This window comes from Chlamydotis macqueenii, chromosome 3 (assembly GCF_036417535.1).
Source record: "Chlamydotis macqueenii isolate bChlMac1 chromosome 3, bChlMac1.mat, whole genome shotgun sequence".
In the NCBI taxonomy this organism is placed as follows: domain Eukaryota; kingdom Metazoa; phylum Chordata; class Aves; order Otidiformes; family Otididae; genus Chlamydotis; species Chlamydotis macqueenii.
The window spans coordinates 54608770-54627207 of NC_141558.1; the positions used below are offsets into that span (position 1 = coordinate 54608770).

At 39.7% G+C, this 18438-nt stretch overlaps 1 protein-coding gene across 1 annotated transcript in view; it reads right to left on the reverse strand.

The window, feature by feature from the left end:
* Positions 1–14337: 14337 nt before the first annotated feature.
* Positions 14338–18438, reverse strand: part of MAN1A1 (mannosidase alpha class 1A member 1) — a 151388-nt gene continuing 147287 nt past the window's right edge. Inside the window, exon 12 of the mRNA XM_086745272.1 lies at positions 14338–17986. Coding sequence (XP_086601398.1) covers positions 17860–17986 — 127 coding nt within the window. The 3' untranslated portion in view covers positions 14338–17859. The remainder of the gene's footprint in view (positions 17987–18438) is intronic.

Genomic DNA, 18438 nt, shown 5'->3' on the forward strand with positions numbered 1-18438 from the left:
TTGTTGTAAATTGGGGATGTGATTTAGACCTGTGTTATGCATAAATGATGTAGCTTGAAAATCCTTGTAAATCCGAGATAACAAACGTAACTACCAAATGGTGTTTACTGGAACACTATAGAGGTAAAATATTATTTATTTATGACTTGTATTATAATAAGAGCTTCTTTGAAAAAGGAAAGACATCCACACAAACACAGAGCCACTTTAAAATATGCCTTTTTCCTCATTCATTTTGTTTAGCACTTCAACAGTTCACTTAGATGAGATGTTATGTCTTGCTTTTACATCACATGGACTACTTGTCTTGTCTTGCTGTGCTCTTTTGGCTAATCAGGAAATGCATCACAATCTGTTTACTTGTGCAGATGAAATTATTTTGTGTTTTATAATCCCAGGAAAGATTATTTCAGTTCTGAATTATCTCCAGAAGACTAAGTACCTTACTGGGAAATAGGACCAATGTTTATACCTATTTCATACCAGTTATGATTTTAGATCAGAACAATGCAAATGAATATTCCTGAGAACATTTCTTGGCTGAAGAGGTAGTATTCTGAAAACTTTCAGAGCTTTTTAGTTCTGGAATAATTATTCCCATGTTTAAACAGTAAAAGAGCTTGGTAGACTAAGTCCACTGAAGTCCAATACGACTCTGAAGAATTGAAGAGAAAATATTGTCTCTTCCAGTTGACTCTCACTTCTATTTCTAATTTCAGTCACTCTTTAGAAGTTATTTCTAGCTTCATCACTACTTCTTTTTTTTTTTTTTTTTTTTTTTTTTGTCCTTTTTTTCAGCAGTCTGAGTATAGAAAAACAGAGGAAAGCATCTTCCACCTCAACTCCTTTTGAATGGCAGCTCTCTAGACTTTTTCATAAAGGCATTAAAAATCCTTTAAAGGACAAAGGTCCACTCTGAATAGGATAATTTACACTATTAAAAAAGAAAGTGGTATTAGACAGGTCAGGATCTGACTTATAGAAGTCACAGCACACATGTTCATTGGAACTGTACTTTATGTTTGTGAAAAGAATCTAAAATATTACTGAGAGAGTCTTTCTAGTTACTTCTTTAAACAGCAATTTTATAATCTCTGCAGCTGTGTTAGCATTATTGCTAGAACTTTATGCAGTTTATTTCGCTGACATCACTTTCCTTATTAAATACACTCTGATCTTTACAAACCAGATGAGAAGTTGAAATAAATATTTGCAATGACCCATGCTACAAATGAAGTATTGTGCTCCCTATGAATCATTGTTTTAGAAAAGCTTTGTCTGCCAGAGGTTGGATGTGGGGTGTGTGAGGTGTTTCTCCAAAACATACAGAAAGTTGCTAATTGCATATAATGACACACACTTCCATTTCTGCAGGAAAGGGTTATACAAACTAGGCAAGCACCTGAGTTTTGGTGGGTTTGCTTTGTGACAATTTGGTAGCAGTCACATTGCCCTGACTTGAAAGGTGGGGTTCCCCCACCTGGGGAAATGAATCTTTGTGATGGAAAGGGATGTAAGGGACATAGCCACAAACTGCGATGGTGATGGCGTTGGCTGGGGTCAGGCCATGTGAATGCAGCAGCAGCCACCTGCGTTTCTTTGCTGCAAATAGGATTAGTTCCTCAGTGAGTTCAGTTTGTGCTAGGAGCCAGGACAGCTCCCCAGAATGTAGAGAAGTGATTTCAGCCAAGCTCGGGAAGACTCAGAAATTGTGCTCTGAAGTTCTGAAGAGCAAGAAACGTTTTGAAATAATTATTCCCAGTGGAGGCTGTAATGAGGTTAAGTTAGACACAATGAATAATTCTGATTCCTTATTGTCTAATGACACAATTTAAAATAGCATTTCAGACTCAGGCCTCCCAGGTAAGTGGGTTAGATCAGTAATCTCCTGCTCTGATAGAAACTCCTCTTTTTGTTCCTCAGAGCCATGTCTTTTTGTGACTGACCAAACATAGGTTTTTTGGGTTTCAGTATAGCAATCTGACTGTAAGTTTCCTATTGTTGCTGTATGTATAGACAAGATGTTTATTTGAGGGCAAGGTAGAATAGAGTTTTCAATATAGTTATTTTGGTTAGGGGAGAAAAACAAAATCTTTGGAAACGATTCAGGGGAGGAAGATATTTTTGAGCAGCTGTATCAAAAGCTAGACAGAATAATGGCTGCATCCTAGCATATTGTCAGTAATGGCTTGGTGGCAGAATATTTTTTTTTTCTTACCAGCCTTTTGAAATCTTCTTCCTTCAATTAGTCTCTGAAAGAAGATCAATAGAATAGTTTTCTCTACCAAGAGTAAAGATGTGTCTAGACTTTACAATGGAGAAAGTAACAGTTTGTCCACAGCAATGATGGAGTCTCTACTCTTAACAACCTAATATATATGTAGGACTTCCAACATGACTGGGTCTTCCTTATACAAGGTGCTTTTATCTTCACAAAAAAGCAAGCTTTTCTCTTAAGTCACTTGCAAACAAACTAAAGATTGGTAAAAGGGGTGATGTTGGGGAGAAATATTTTACTATCTCCAATCCCAAGATAAGGGTAAATTATTATATTTGTAAGTGGGAAGTGTTTAAAAGAAGCAAATGGTTTTTTTGTTTTGTTTTTTTTTTTTTTTTCAGATGTATTATTGTGCTTTCACTCAGCTGTAAAGTTCTGTGTAGCTAGTCAGTGAGATTATTAAAAACTTGAGCTCTCAAGCATTGTTCTGCTGATGTTTGGCATGGACAGTGAGCTCACACCCATGAGAGATGTTATGTTCCAGCTCCCTCCCTCAGCTGTACTTGTGTGAGCATTAGTTAAATCTCATTCCTCATTGCTCTGCAGGGAATTGCTGGCACACAGGATTAGGAAGACTAGAACTATGAAGAAAAGCTCAGGTGGTAGTGGTTCATCCCTCTCCAAAGGAAAACAAATGAAAAATAGTGAAGGCACCTGGAGCACAGGTGCAGCTGTCTCATTAGTAAATCACACCATAGCCTGACCTGGACTTGTTAAGTACTTATGAGATGAGTGGTGTCCCTCAAAAATGAATCCAGCTTTAAGGCCAGCAGTAACCCATGCTGAAAGAAATTGTGGATCCACCTCCTCTAAACTTGAATGTAGTGCGAGGCTTGTCAAGTAAGAGAGCTCTTTGCATAGAAAGTGACTTTTGTATTGCCTGTTGGCCTAAATATTCAGGTAAGCATCTGTTGATGAACTTCTTCCTCTCCTTCCTGCTCTTAATTAATTTATGTTTGTGAAGTTTGTTTGCACAGGCAAAATTCAGCCACGTCCTGTGCACCACAGCTCTTTAATAACAGACAGACCTGGCTTACAGAAGCTAGCAGAGGAGGTCAGCAATGTGACCTCTGTTCTGCTACCTTGGAGGCAAAACTAACATCCTTGGGATCTGTAGTTTGCTACCCAAGGTTGCCCATCAGTTACATGGCAGAGTGAAGAGTGGCACGTCTTCTGCTTGGAAAGGGAGCGTATTCCTTGGCAGGCTCCCCAGAGGGCTCATCCAGATTTGTATCTGTTTGTTGTTGCTGTACTAATCACCTCGTGGTTAAAACAGATGACTGACTTAACCTACTTAGTAGGGTCAGAGATGGGAAATATTTCTGATCTCCTTATTTCTCTCTGTTTGCCTAGGTTTTCTGAGCTTCATGGGGGAGATAACAGCAACACAGCCAAATATTTGCTTGTATGAGTACATATCTTAATTAGCAAAGTTCTTTGAGAAACTCTCGGTGGCAAGTGCTCGAGCAGCAAGAGGAATCCTTCATGCTCTAAAGAGCTAGGAATTGTTTCCTCCAGCGTTTAGTCACCTCCCAGGATGGAGCCACTAATTTCTCCTCCTCCCTCTTTAATACACACATTATATAAATAATCCCAACAATAAGCTGTCTGGTGTATTTTATTGCTTAATTAATATGGTTTCAATATTATGAATAGCTAAGATCACATTCAGATTGTAAGTATAGTAAAGTTAAGGGGATATGATCCAAGAAGGAGTTTCAAATCCCTTCGCATCTGTTCCTCTATTTTGTTGGATTAATTTTAGGTTCAAAATTAAATTATTCTTATGAATCTGTTCCCTCTGATGTTCTGCCCTCCTCCCCCCATCTTTTCATCATCTGTCTGCTCAACACCTTTGCTGCTCTCTCGCATGGGGAAATAAAAGCCACTTGACAGCCCAGCTGGCTGAGCAGGTCTGTGCTGTTCCCTTGTGGGGCTACTGAATGTGATGGGTTTGGAAAGCTCTGGACTGGTGGGTCTCTGTTTTCAGATGAATGCAGGCTTTCTAATTGGCATTTGTTCTTACTTTGATCCACATTTTAATTAAAAACTTGGGAATTCAAAGTCCATTGAACTGGAGTAGACTTACTTTTTACTGAAAGACCCTTCTCTTCCCTGCCCTAAAATAAAATTCAAACCCAAACACTTCCCAGGGCCTCCGTTACTTCTGTTTAGTGAAAGAAAAACAGTTGTTAAATATTCATTTCCTTTACATGGTTCTTACGAGGATTTTTTTTTTTTAACTTGTGGCTACAGTTTCCAAATCACCAGGAAAAAAAAAATACTTCAGAAAAATGTCGCACGACAGGAAAACAAAATTTATGTAGGCATATAAAAATGCATATTTAGTAATAGAGATTTTGCTTTTATTTCCCTAAATTGTAAACCCTCAGTGGAAGGAATTGCCCCTCCCTTTGGCTAGGAGAAGGACCTGCACATTTAGGCACTCCCATAGGGTGAAAATAACTGGGTTGCAGGTAGGGATGCTAAGGAGCTCCCTGTCCTCTGTTTGGTATAAAGAAGAGAGTCTTTGCTTGAAGATGCTTCCTCCCAGATCTGACCTCACACAGTGCAGACAGGGCCCTGACCCCTTCTAAGAGCCCTCCTCGCTGCTTCTGAAATGCTGCAGCTCCTGATGTCTGTATGTTGGGTCTCTTTTTCTAAAATGAGTAGCTCTGTGTTCTCAACTGATTTCTCCTCCTGCCCCACGCCGCCTTTGAGATGATCAAAAGTGTGTAGCTATTTTAAATAACCTCTCTTTTTCTTGACTATGTATTTTTAAGAACTTAGAGGCATGCAATTGTTAGTGGGACTCAAGTGCTTCATCTCTGGTGAAAGATTTGGTTGAAATCAACTTGATAGGTTAGAAAGCACTTGGAGAAGAACAGACTAACGTGAGCAGAACAAACGACTGTTTAGAAATGAATTATAGCTGGAAGTTTACTTTTTTTCCAGGAGCATTGTCAGGCCATGATAATTTACATGCTGCTATGTCTCATAGTGAAAGACGAAGACAAGCTGATATCCCTTTGGGTATTTTTTGCACCTTTTAATTTATTTAATGTTATTCTTACACTTCTACATTGTGGCCTCCTTATTGCATGCAACTGCTTGTGGAGCAATCTTTATGGTGTACGGCTTTTCCTCCTTCCCTCGTAGGAACACAAAGAGAGGAGGCAAGAGGCATCTGGAGTTCACTCCCACATGTTGAGAGACCTGTGTGTGCTGTGGCTGTCACCTCATGGTGAAGTCTCTTTGAGTCTGCCTCCTGAAACTGGGAATACATTTTCCCATTTAAGGCATATTAGCCATAATCTCTGCACTTCTAATTTTTAAATTTTTTTTCTTTTACTACTTACACTTATCTCTTCCTTTGCAGTAAAAGAAACAGCAACTTAATGCAAAGGAAACCATACTTGATTTATTCATGCTTGTATAAACAGCATGTATTTCTCCAGGTAAATGGAATTATAAAGACAAGACTTTGTGAATAAAATTTTGAGAAATTAGAAAGTTCGCTAGTAACTCATTTACCATGACAGGAGATGAATAGAGGTAATTTAGTCTCATAAAAGTAAAATTGGCTCATGTCTTACATGGGAGTGGGAGGAAGAATATTGTTTAGAGGCTGGAAAGCAGAGTGGAGCTGAGAATTGGCAGCTGTCCTGAGGGAGTTTGACTGCCTGGCTCTGTATTCTTGGGTGAGTCATTTTGTGTGCCTGCTGTACATGCTCCCTTCTGTAAATACAGATCTAATTCTTGGCTAGTTTGTAGACGGTTTTGTTCTCCCCATGTGAAGCACCAGAAAATAGGACTCCAGTGTGATGCTGGTCTTTTGCCATGTTTGAGTAAGAGTTTTTCCTCTTCTCTTTTCTGCTGCTGTGGCTGATATATTTGCGTGTATTTCAGCCTTCACATCTTTTCTGGGAACAGAGAGAGTGGAATGTAATCCTGAAAGAAAAGCAAATATCCTTTGGTTTTAAAGATATATAATAGTAAGATGGAAAGATTAGGGCCTGTGGGACTAGGCATTACGAGTCTCAGATGAAGTATAAGATCTTCTAAGGTACCTGTCTCCTTGGACAAATAAACTGGACTGAAGGCACAAATGAAGTGTGCCTGATAAATTCTTTCCCAGGACTTTCCTCTTAAAAACATAAAGCAAAAAATAGACTGAGTAAAACTATGCAAAAAAAAAAAAAAAATCTCCTTACTGCTGCTGAAGGTGTTTTGAAAGTCCTCAAGTTAAAGGACGGTCAGGGCTGGTCCATGGTGTGGGCTGATCAGCAGCTCCTTCTCAAGGTCTAGAGACAGCCTGAAATGAGAGAGAGACCTGGCAAGGATGAAGTGGGTGCTAAAAATGCATTAAATGAGCTAAAGACTTTACATATATTCACTTTGGAACAACTTGTTTCCCCACAGTGAAGAAGAAAGACAACAGATTTTGTTGTGGTGTGTGTTTTCTTTTTGAAGGTGAGGCAGAGGGAGAAGAGGAGGTTTGAGGGTAAGCTGGATTGGCTCTGACACGGCCTCTGGTTTTCAAAGGTTCAAGAGTATACTTTATAAAAAAAATCTGTGGGACTATAAAAAATTCATTGGTTCCACAGTGCAAAATAATGTTTGCTTAGTGATGTGAATGGGTTAAAAACAATAAATGTCTACTTTCTGCCTAACCAGGATGCTTTCAGCACTTTTAGACTCCTAAGAATGCTAACCAAGGAGACTGACTTATTTCTACTGGCGTTTTGGGTCATAAGAAGTCTTTGCTATCAGTCTTTTTGAAGCTGGGATATTATAGACTAAAATGCAGTTGCTAAACCTTGCATTATCAGTAATTAATATAATGATCATGTTTCTGTTTTTATTTTTTGTGGGCTTTCTGGTTCATCTGAGTAGTGATGATGTGCAGGCTGCCCTTGCTTAATGAATTATTTACACATTATTGCTGGTAACTGGAGGCAGTGTGATGACTTGTGCCTCTTTAAAACGTTCCCCTAAATCACTCTGAAGATGCTGCTGCGGCCGTACTACCATGCACACTGCTTCTGTGCTTTTAACCAGCTCATCGTGCTGCAAATCTGTGAATAATGTTGTTTACAACAGTTTAGGGCTCTTCAGTAAGCACTACCAACAGCTTTGGCCTGGGATTTGCTGAAGTCTACAGTGATGACTGAGTACTAATCCCAGTGCTTTGCAGCCTGGGTTGTGGTGTACCAGCGAGATCTAAAAAGCCTATTGAAATTTAGGAAGCTGTAAAAATGCTTGAAGCCTGAGTAGGCAGGAAAGAGCCATACGAGCTGTGGGCAAGTCTCTGTCTTTCCTAACCTTTGCATTTCTCTAAGAGAATTTCTTGAAGGAAGTCTACAGTTATCTACCTCTCAGCAAAAATGCAAATCCAGTGAGGGGTTCAAGCATGCTGTGACGTGCATAAGGCTGCTCAGAGAGCTGGGGTGATCCATAAAAATACCTGGTGATGTTTGTGTTGATGAGCAACCACCAACCTGTGAGTGCCATCTCTACAACACGGAGAGGGGAAAGATCAACTAGTCAGTTTTGTTTGTTTCTTTTGTTGTTTTAACACAGAATAAGACAAAAAGTGGATGTAACAGGTACTGCATTTTAATAAGCCAAGGAAGGAAAGCTATGTATGAATATTTTCAGCTTTTCCTGGCAGCTGGGTCTTTTTGTGCTACTAGCACCCACGTGTGCTGTGGAGCAGCACAGAGCCCATGGACATACTGGGAGGAGGGAGAGGAATTTTGGAGTGGCAAGAGGACAGGAGGCCAGTCTGCAATGCAGGGTCATATCAAGATTTCTGGTTTTTTTTTTTTTTTTTTTTTTTACTAGAAACATGACCTGCTGACTACAACCAAAGATTGACTTGTATGTTAGGTTTCCAAAGTCGGTGCCCCCCTAGAGGCAGAGCAGACATGCTCTACCTGCCCTGCTTAGTGTGTCTGCTCTGCACACCTCAGCCCTGAAAAGGAGGAGGTATCTCTGACAGCAGTACCGTTTTTACCACAATTCAATTCTTATCTTGTCTGAAGATTATTTTTTTTGAAGTGCCTGTTTTGGGTGTGTGTGGGAGCTACACCCGCTATCTCTGCCCAACGGTGAGCTGGCTTCAGCCTCCATCCTGAAGCTATCTCACCGTTACCAGAGTTCACCTTGCCTGGCTTAGTGGCTTCTGCTTGTGAAAGTTATATAGTTGTCTCTTCACCACCTTCCTTTCAACCCAATGCTTTCAGCAACTCATTTTGCCTTATTCTTTTCACTGCTGATCTCCCTATGCCCTTTTCTCATTTGAATACTTGCCCAGTGATTTACATCTATCTTCTATTGTAAAAATTTTCAGAAGAGAATGTATCTGTATAACTTGCTCTACCTTTATGGCATGATAGAGTATAAATGGTTGTTATTAATAATGCATCTCAAAATGGTCTCTTATTTGACAAGTGTACTTTTATTTTAATATATAATATTTATGGCATGCTTGTAAGTGTTCTGCAGCATATTTTGTAAAATTAATGGAGTCCCACAAAATGAGAACTCACTACTGTGTCTGGCTGTTAAATTTTTGCTGAGAAATGGAAAGAGGCTGCAGGATTTTGTATGCAAATTATGAAAGGTGGAGATTTGGCTTTATGTATGTTGGCAGCGAGTGTTGGGCGAGGGAGAGAAAAAAGAGCTTGAGATGTGATATATTAAAACATTTAAGAACGGCAGAGAAAAGAAAGCTTCAAATTTTGTTGAAGCTATTCATGTTAAGACATGAACATTTTAATTAAAGAAGCCAAACATCAGCTGAATTGAAGTCACTGATTTGTTTTCACTAGGTACAACATCGCTCTGAATGATAAGAAAATGGATGGTTTGCTTGGAGAGGATAAATCCAGACGTAGTGTTTATTGTCTGAAATAAACACATTTGAAAAATAGATAATCCATACGATATTAGGAAAAAAAAGAAAGAAAAGAAGAGACAAGACCCCTGTGCTTTCTTTTCCTTTAACATTCCTTAGGCCGTATCTGCTTCATAAATCTCCATGTAAAATTCTATGAAATTGTTTTCTCTGGGTGAAAATTTGACTTCACTAAAATGAATGAGAGTTTTGCCTGTTGACTTAAATGGAGCTGGTTTTCTTGCTGTGTAAGTTATGTTTAGAAAGAAAAATGCTCATCGATGCAAGAAATTTTTCCCAGTTAGGCCACTTTGGTGACAGCATCGGTAAAAAGATAGAAGATTTAGTGTCCCAAACAAGTTGTGACAGTGAGCAGCCAATTAATTGTCTAGTGAGCAAGTGTTCACACACTTCAGTGTGAGGCTGTTTCCTCCTCCTTTTCATCTTGGAACAGAAAGAAATTAGAATTAGGTACTGAGATCTGTGTTACAGTCTATCAAATCCTACTGCAGAAATGGATAGTTATAAGGATTGCTTATATCTGTAATATATCTTAGTGTAAAACACTAATATCGTCTACATGTACTCTCACTTTTAAATTTTTTTTTTTTTTTTCCTGAGAAATGTTCAAGTTTTGGATTAAAGATGTGGACAATTTTTTTTTTTCTGGACAAATGTATTCAATTTTGGATCTAAGAAAAAAAAAACAACAAAGAATACTTCATTGGTTATTCAGTCAGAGGTAGGCATGAGACAAAAATGTCAAATTGAAAAACAGGATTATTTTTCTATAGCTTAAATTTCCTGTAATTTAATATAGATTTTTAGGGCTTTATATGTGGGTGCAACACCAAGAGGCTTCACTCACAAACTTATTTTCTGTAGAGCTCTCAGGGTAGAAATAGTTACGGTAGCAGCTGAGGGCCCTTGCAGAAATTGCAAGAGGCACTCATGCATTGCTCTGCTCCGGTCTTGCTGGAGACTCCCGGGAGGCCCTCCAGGTAATTGCTCATTATGTAGGTCCTGGTTTATCTTCTCCGCCCTGTTTGCATCTGTGGGTGTCGGGAGAGAGGTGATCAATAAGATGATAAACTCCCTTTTTCCGTCTCCATCCCACCGGACTGTGAAGGTGTGTTTTAATTAATTTTCCATCTATCTGTATTCTTGCAATGACAGAGTAGAAAGACGCTTCATGAGAAAAGGAAGAAATAACAAGTTTCTTTAGATACTCTCAGGTTTTTGTAGCATCTTTCTTTTAAGTTTCTGCTCTCTCAGTCTGCTAAGTCTTGTCCACCTCAGCTTTTTTTTTTTTTTTTTTTTTTTTTTTTTTTTTTTTTCCTGGCATGGGTTGCACTGGAACTAAGCCACCAAAATTAGTTTCCTGGGCCATCTGAGCAGAGGCTATGCTGTGAGAAATAGCCGCTCCTGCTTTTAGGAATTTTGCTCTTGTGCTTCTCTATGCTCTGAGACGTGAGGAAGGGAGTTTGTGGAGAGAGGAGCACTCTGTTCCCAGCTTCCATGGATGGTGGTTGATTAACACTCAGTTTGTATTTTATTGTGAGTCCTTGGTACAGTCAACTGCTTGTGAGTCAGGTTTTGTTTGCTCTTAGGCAAATTTTGATTTGTTCGTGCTGATTTCTAGTCTGTGGTTGGTCCCAAACACAGGGATCTTGATGGTAAGAGTTGGTTTTACACTGTAACTAGCAGTGGAAAAAGCATGTTTGAAGCTACTTCTTGGCAATTGCTGCTTAATGTTAAAATACTGAAACAAAATAAAGCAGCAGTCTTTCTTGGGTTGGGGTTTCCAGAGAAATGATTGAACTCCAGGAGTCAAGCCGTTATGGTAACCTTGCTTTCCATGCGGTGCTGGCAGTGCTCAGCTACATAGCATTTCTTGGCTGAGATGCTGTGAGCACTACCTGGCTTTGTTGCTGCTGAGGACTTCCTGAGGCCTTACTCCTGTTGCTGGGTCCCACGCTGATACATCAGTGAGACTGAGGAGGTGTCTGTGGCGTGGGAGGAGAGCTCAGTGACCACAGGATGGGGTTTGGGTCTCCTTGCAACTTGGATGAGACACTTGACCTGCCTGTGCTGCTGCCCTAGTAGCAGAGGCTCTGGCTGTCTGGATGGCATTTCTGGTTGGCCAATGACAGTGGTGGTTAGAAAAAAAAATCTGTAGCCGAAAGGTGCACTGAAATCAATGCATTTGCAAAGAACTATGGCCTTTCATAAATAGCAAATCTACTCCCCTAACTAGCTCTGGCCTCAGTTTTTCCTGTAGCAGCAGGAAATGAAGGATTTTTCCTTATGACTTGTGCTACGTCTCAGGTTTCAGTTCACTCTGGATGGAGTAGAAATGATTTGTTGATTAGAAGGTGCCACAGCCTTAAATTAATTGGGGAAGGCTTGGAAGTGGTCAAAACCTCTTTGTCATGTGATTCTGAGTTAAAAAGATGAATCATTAGAGTCAGCATCTGGCTGGATTACAGGCAAGGAGCTGGGAGCAGAGGCTTTTGGGGCACAGCTGGTGATCAGTGGCTCCTCTGTGGTATCCCCGAAGGTGTTGGTCTGCAGCACCCAGCACTGTCGTGCCACGCTGTAGTGGCACGTGGGTGGGCAGCCTGAGTGTGGGGGACCCACACTGGGGACACTGGTTATGCACAGCAAAGGAGACTGGTGGCAAACTCCTTACATCAGGGAAAACATCAGGGACCAGTTGTCTGGTTCCTGAACCATGAAGAAGGAGTTCTGTGATGCTTGGTGGCTTGAATCTTTTTTTCCCTATGCCCTTTCAGGGAACAGCATAGTAAATAATAAAATCCTCCTTGCATACTCCTTGGCAATGCCCCTTGCCCCTCAAAGGTGCTCTGGAGACTGTTGATGATGATGGTGATGATGACTCATCCCAATACCTGGGCACCAGGGCTGAGGCTGTCCTGGCACAGCCCTGGGAGAAGGCCTGGACAGGATTTCCTTTCCTCTAGGTCTCTCTCTTGGGTTCCACCCTGTCTGCGTGCCCCTGTGCTCCTCCAGGAGTATGGAGATGGGCCTGTGATGGGCTAATTCCCATGGGTCTGGGAGGAGGTGGGACAATGTATTACATGGTGCCTTCAGTATGACATTACCTGTGTGCTCCTTTGGATATGTGCTGGTGAACAACTTAGAATCACGTAACCTACCACTCCTGTAGGATCACTACTTGCAGCATCAGAATACTGTAATTATCCCCATGGCTGAGACAAATAACCTTGGGCTCTTCTGTCCTGTGCACTGCCAACCATAACACCTCTCTGAGCTTCTGGTGTACCAGCAAGTCCTCCTGTCACAGGGTGATGTTTCTTGGCAGATAAATCAATGGCCAGGATATGACAGTATAATAAACTCATACTGACAATTTCTTTTTTTTTTCCCTAACTTGAGGTGTTCAAGACTAATAATAGCTCTGTGCTACTCTGAGCGATGGTGTGAAAGCAAGGCACAACTAAAAAGTGAAGGGATGAAATATTAATAACGAGAGGAGTCTTTAATATCCTTTAAAATGTCAGTTGGGAATGGTGAAAGGCAAACAACCTTCCACAAATCAGCCACAAAGTGTGCATGGAGAGTTTGGAGAGCATATGAAAGTTTTAGAGAGGGGCTTCCAAAGGGAAGGTTGATTATGGTGAGTGAGGTATCTGCGCCAGCTCTGAGAAATAAGGGTCAAAACACCACTGGCTTTTGAGGTATTGTTGAATGTTAACAGCCTGGTGGGACAGGAATGCCAAGAGTCTAGCTGGACTCTGCGGCTGCGGGACTTGCTCCATCCAGCACTCTGTGCATGGATGAATGTGTATGAATGCCTAAAACCAGGAGAGCGAGCAAACCCCTGCGTTTTATCTCTTCCCGCAGTATTCGGCCAGGAACTCTGTCTCAGTGACCATTTCCTGGGCTTGGCAGGCTGCTCTTTGATGCGTAATCTTTCATCCTGCATTTGAGATCAATCGGGACAGGCTAATCCCAAGATTAAGGCGGATCAGATGAAGGGCTGTTTCCACAGCAGATGCTGTCACACAAGTGCCGAGTTCCTCTTGTGCTAGGGCAAGGCCGCAGGGCAATGCAGACAGCAGGGCAAATCCTGTTAGTCTTGACTAATTGTTGACTCAGTTAGTTCCTTTTTCCCCTGCAGAAAACAAACCACACCAAGTGTCCAATTAAGAAACCAAATTGCTTGAAGTTCTAACCCAGGCTTGTATTTACCTCTCTTGTGAATAATGTGCTGCACTATGGTTTGCATTAGTTCAGGTTTAACTTCTGGAGTAGCAGTTTGTGTGGCCCTGGAGCCAGGGACAGGAGGGCCCTGCCTGCTGACTGCCCCAAGGATTGCGCTGCATAGCTGCAGTCCCACAACTATGCTGGTAAAATGAGACACCAGATCCAAGAGCTACCCTCAAAAATGACTCACTTAATGAGGCTTAGTAAGTCCTCTGACAGAAATTGATACTACTGAGACTGTTCTGTAAAATCACAGCAGTTTATTTCACTATCATCTTTGAATGAGGCTTTTTACTAAATGGAGAAAACAAGGTTATCTATGAGGTGTAGCTGTTATTCAGTATTTAGATGGGAGATCTTAACATCCTTCCGACACAAAATGCAGTTACAGTTCCTATGACAACTGTTCTTCTCTTCTCTGGACCCTGGACTAACGACAGCATTTCATTACATGATCATGTAATGCTGGGCACTGTGGCAGCCTTGTCATCTCCGCTCTGGTGTTTGCTCCTAAATGGCATTTAGCTGAAGCTGCTTGTATTGTGCAGAACACGAATTGGAGTGACTGACCTTCACTGTGCTTACTGCCTGCCACCCCTGTCTTCCCAGCTTCCCGGCTTTTCATTAGTAAGCTCACTCTACCAAAATACATTTGGTAGGATTAATTTTATCAGCAAAAAATTTCTAGAAATTTATTTCTGTGGTAGCAGTTCTATACACTGACTAACATTAATTGACATTGTATCTTAAAATTAATTAACGTTAGTATATTAACAAGTACATAGAGTACTAATCCATATCAAACCAATCTGCTGACAACAATTCATGAGTATAGCAGCCAAACCAGACTATGCAGCAGATTCCTGTAGTTTACTTCTGCAACACACTTAAGAAAAATTATAACAAGTTGAACAGATATATTAAAAGACTTTATTCACAATAGAGAAATTTTTACAAATATAACTTCTTAAAAATTAAGTATCTTGATCTATTATGTATTCCATAATTTCAGTTTATATAAAGATGAAAAGACTAAATGGACTATGTACAAATCAAAACCAATTCAAATGCATGATAGAAATGGATAATATGTATGATGAAGTCACCATAGAAACAGTGAGCCATTGGGCATTGCAAAAATCTGTGTACAACCAATACATATGCAATACTTATCTCACAATCAAAACTTTTTTTTCCCCTCATGAAACAATGTGGGTGCCATTTAAAGTGATCTCCCTCTTAGGACTTAACATATGCAGATTTCAATGCATTATTATGCTACAAAGAAATGGAAGAAGTATAGGCAGCATGTTTATGCAAAGATAATACCCTCCCCTCCTTCAGCAATTTCTTTTGCTCTTATGAATGACTGGGAACACAAAGTGACCAGCACTAGTGGCTTCCACACAGCTAGGTCACTGAAGGGGAAATAAAATGCATGTTGTCTCAGCGACCTAACAAGCAGTGGTAAGTACTGACTGTTTCAAAATGATTGCTCTAACTTTGGTGTTTTGGGGTTATCTAAAAAAAAAAAAAAAAAACCAAAAACAAAAAACCAACCAACCAAACAAAAGGAAGAAAAATCAATATATTCTCAGTTTATGAAAAAGTTTTTTTTCTTACAGTTGGCAGATCTACACGTTGTACAATCTTCTCGTCTACTTACATTAGTTTACAAAAAGTACAGTATAGTGCAGTTTATACATACAACCTGAATACCAAGATCAGTCACATCAAATTTGTGCTCTTTCAAATCATCGTAACTCCCAAACTAAAAAGAAATATTCGTACTAAATGTCTGTATTACAAGAAAACAGTCATGACACTTATATTTAAGTACACAGGACCCAATGCATACAAGCATTTTGTGTTTGTAGCCTGCTTTTTGAAGCACTGAGAAGAGCTATCTGTTTCCCCATTGTTTCTCTTCAGCTTGATAAGTAAACGCAAGATCTGGGGTAAGCATACTGTGGTTAAGAAAACCATGTAAAAAGAGGCTTACAAAACACATTTCTCAAAGGCTGTTTGTGTTTGAGCTATTGTAGTTATTTAACTGGTATGAGGCCTATAGCAGCACATGCACAACCATGTTGCAGGCAGCAGCAGATGACCCAATAAAGATAACTAAGACAAAAGTCTTAGTTCTCTTATTACTTTTTGGTTTACAAGGGGAGAGATTTTTCTTTTTAATTCCACAGCTATAATTTCTCTGTTATGGTGGGGGGGAAATCTCCCTTATAAATATTGTTTCTGAAGAAATGCAGTGAAATATTATAGTCCTCCAAAGATACAAATTCTGGAATATCAGAATCAGTGGGAGTCCTTTTTTTCAAGAGGGGAGAGCCAAGACTTCATCCTTGCTTGTTCAGTTTCAGAAAACTGTTACTGTGACATGAGGGAATCCTTACTTTAAAAAAAAAGAAAATAATAATTTATTAAAAAAACCAAAAACATCAGTAAAGCAAAATGTCTTGAGCCAATACCCGGTTCCATGTAAGCAGGCTTTATCTGAGGCAGCTGCACACACATTTGTATCCATTCTCCCAGTGCTGCGCTGCCCAGGCTCAGCAGGGTAGGCCTATTAAATTCCATGGACAAAAGCACAACTCTGCCAGGCCTGCGATGGAAGGATCAGCATCACTGAAGATCCTCTTGCCTTGTCCCCTACATAAATGTCTCTGGCAGCTCATGTGGTACATGCCATCCTCTTCATCTGCAGGGGAAGCAGAGAGGCAATGCGGTCTTTACAGACTCCAGAGGGTCAAGTTTATGGGTCAGCCTCCAGCTGCTATATATAAAATATAATCCATTATCTTTGCTCTTGGCTTCTACCTAAGAAAACCTACATCGCAGACCTCTGTCAGTACAGAAAAAAAAATGTACTCTGTAATGCCTAAACAAACAACTGCACTTCCTCAGCGGTCATTAGCTATGCTGGACATGTGAGCTATCTTACTGAATACCTTTAAGGAAAATTACTGTTGAGAACCATATTTGGTTCGCTGCAGTCCAATCAGTGAATAATGTGCTTTCTCAGAATGGGAAGCCAGGTGTAGTACCCTACTCAAGATGCATGAAAGTCATCCTGTCACTAAAGGAAAACGCAGGTAGACTTAACAGTCATGTAAACCACTCCAAACTACACTTAAGTAGAAACAGGACTTAATCATGCCTCAGTTTTTTTTCCTTTGGTAATGCCACAAAGTAAAACATTTTTTGGCAAAGCTGTTACCCTTTTTAGTAAGCCAGGCCTCTAATCTAGGGAATATTTTTAAGCATACTGTGTTTCTGTCACTTGGAGAATACAGACTTGGTGCTTTCAGAAAGTTTTAGTTCTACGCTGGATAATTTCCTCTCTGAACAATTATCTTCTTTTAAGGAGTCAAGTTTTCTTCAAGGCATCTGAACATCTACCTTTAATCAGCAAATTGCTTTGTGACACTAAACTATCAACGTCTGGTGTCAAGTCTGAACCTATCCGAATGTTTGAGAAAGTCCCAGAAAACCAAACTTATTGTCTCTGGTATCATTCTCAGTTTCCAGGAAAATGTCTTTTTTTTTTTTTTTTTTTTTTTTTTTTTTTGTCCTTTTTACCATCTAACCAAATGAAAGCTACTGGACTAAATACATAAAGAAGGTAAGACTCCCTTTCTTAATAAGAAATTACTATCTTATTTTACTCCATAGTAGCCTGACTAAAGACATGAGAATAACACCCCTTACACAAGGGAGGAAACAATTTATTCTATTACAATATTCTAATCCGAAAAACTAAGGTCTGCTAACTAATGTGCTAAATTCATAAAAACTAGTTTAGTCTAACTTCAACGTATACTGCAGTTGCAGAGTCATGTCTGCATGAGATGAAAATACTCCTATGTAGACTTCATTGACAATGAAATATATCAGATACTTTACCAAGTAATGATAGACCCGCATAAGAAGAGGCTGTCACAGTCACAAGATTTGTCTTGGATGACACACAAAACAAATAAACATAGAACAAAAAAAAAGAAAAAAAAGCTCTTTATACTTAATTCAATATGGCTTTTTGCAACATGGCAAAATATTACAGCTTAAAGCAGACATCTCCTCACAGAGGAGAAAAGAATTTTGCAGTCAAATTAAAAGCATAACAGGAAAACAATTAACATGCAGACCCTCTGCTCTTTTCGGCCAAGATGATACTGCAGCCTAACAAAATCTGGAGACATGTCTTATTTCTATCCTAAGAAGTGGTTCAGCTGGATAACAGGAATGAAGTTGTATCATTATCAGTTGGGGTCCATTCATAAATATTTACTGTTAAAGAAAACAGACTGCAAAACACTTGGTTTAAAAATTTAACTCAGGAATTTAAAATCAAATAATGTGCCCAAGTCCTGAAAAGAAACATAAGGAATGAAATAAAGCATAACTTAATCTTCATCTATTTCTGGTTTTCTTCTTTGTTCCCATCGTCTTTGTGAAGAACAGGGAGAGGATGAGCCTCTGTGTTGAAGACCCAGTGTTCGAATGGAAGAAGATCATCTTCAGAAAACAGCAAATACAAGTACCTGGCAAGAAAAAAAGCAGGAAATGTGACCACATCAAGGAAGTGAAACTACAATAATTTTCAGGAAAACATAAACACCCGATTTCCCTAGATGAATGTATCAATGGAAACAGCTGACCAAACACAAAACACCACTAAGTCCCAGCATCACAATGATTAGCACAAAACTTTGGGACTACTCAACTCAGATTGGAATCAAAGGCAATACCAACCAGAGACCAACAAAAGAACGCCTCTATCTTGACAGAGGACAAAGAAGTTTAGGCTACCAAGGTTAAATATCAGTTTACTTCACTTTCATTTCATCCTCAGTAATTTTATTACATATTGTTTTGATAATATACAACCATAGTAATTTTTTTCCTCCTGAATGTCCACATATATCAAGGTGTAGGAATGAAAACATTGTAGTCCAATCTTGTCTTACTTCTGAGAACAACCTCTGGCCTAGGA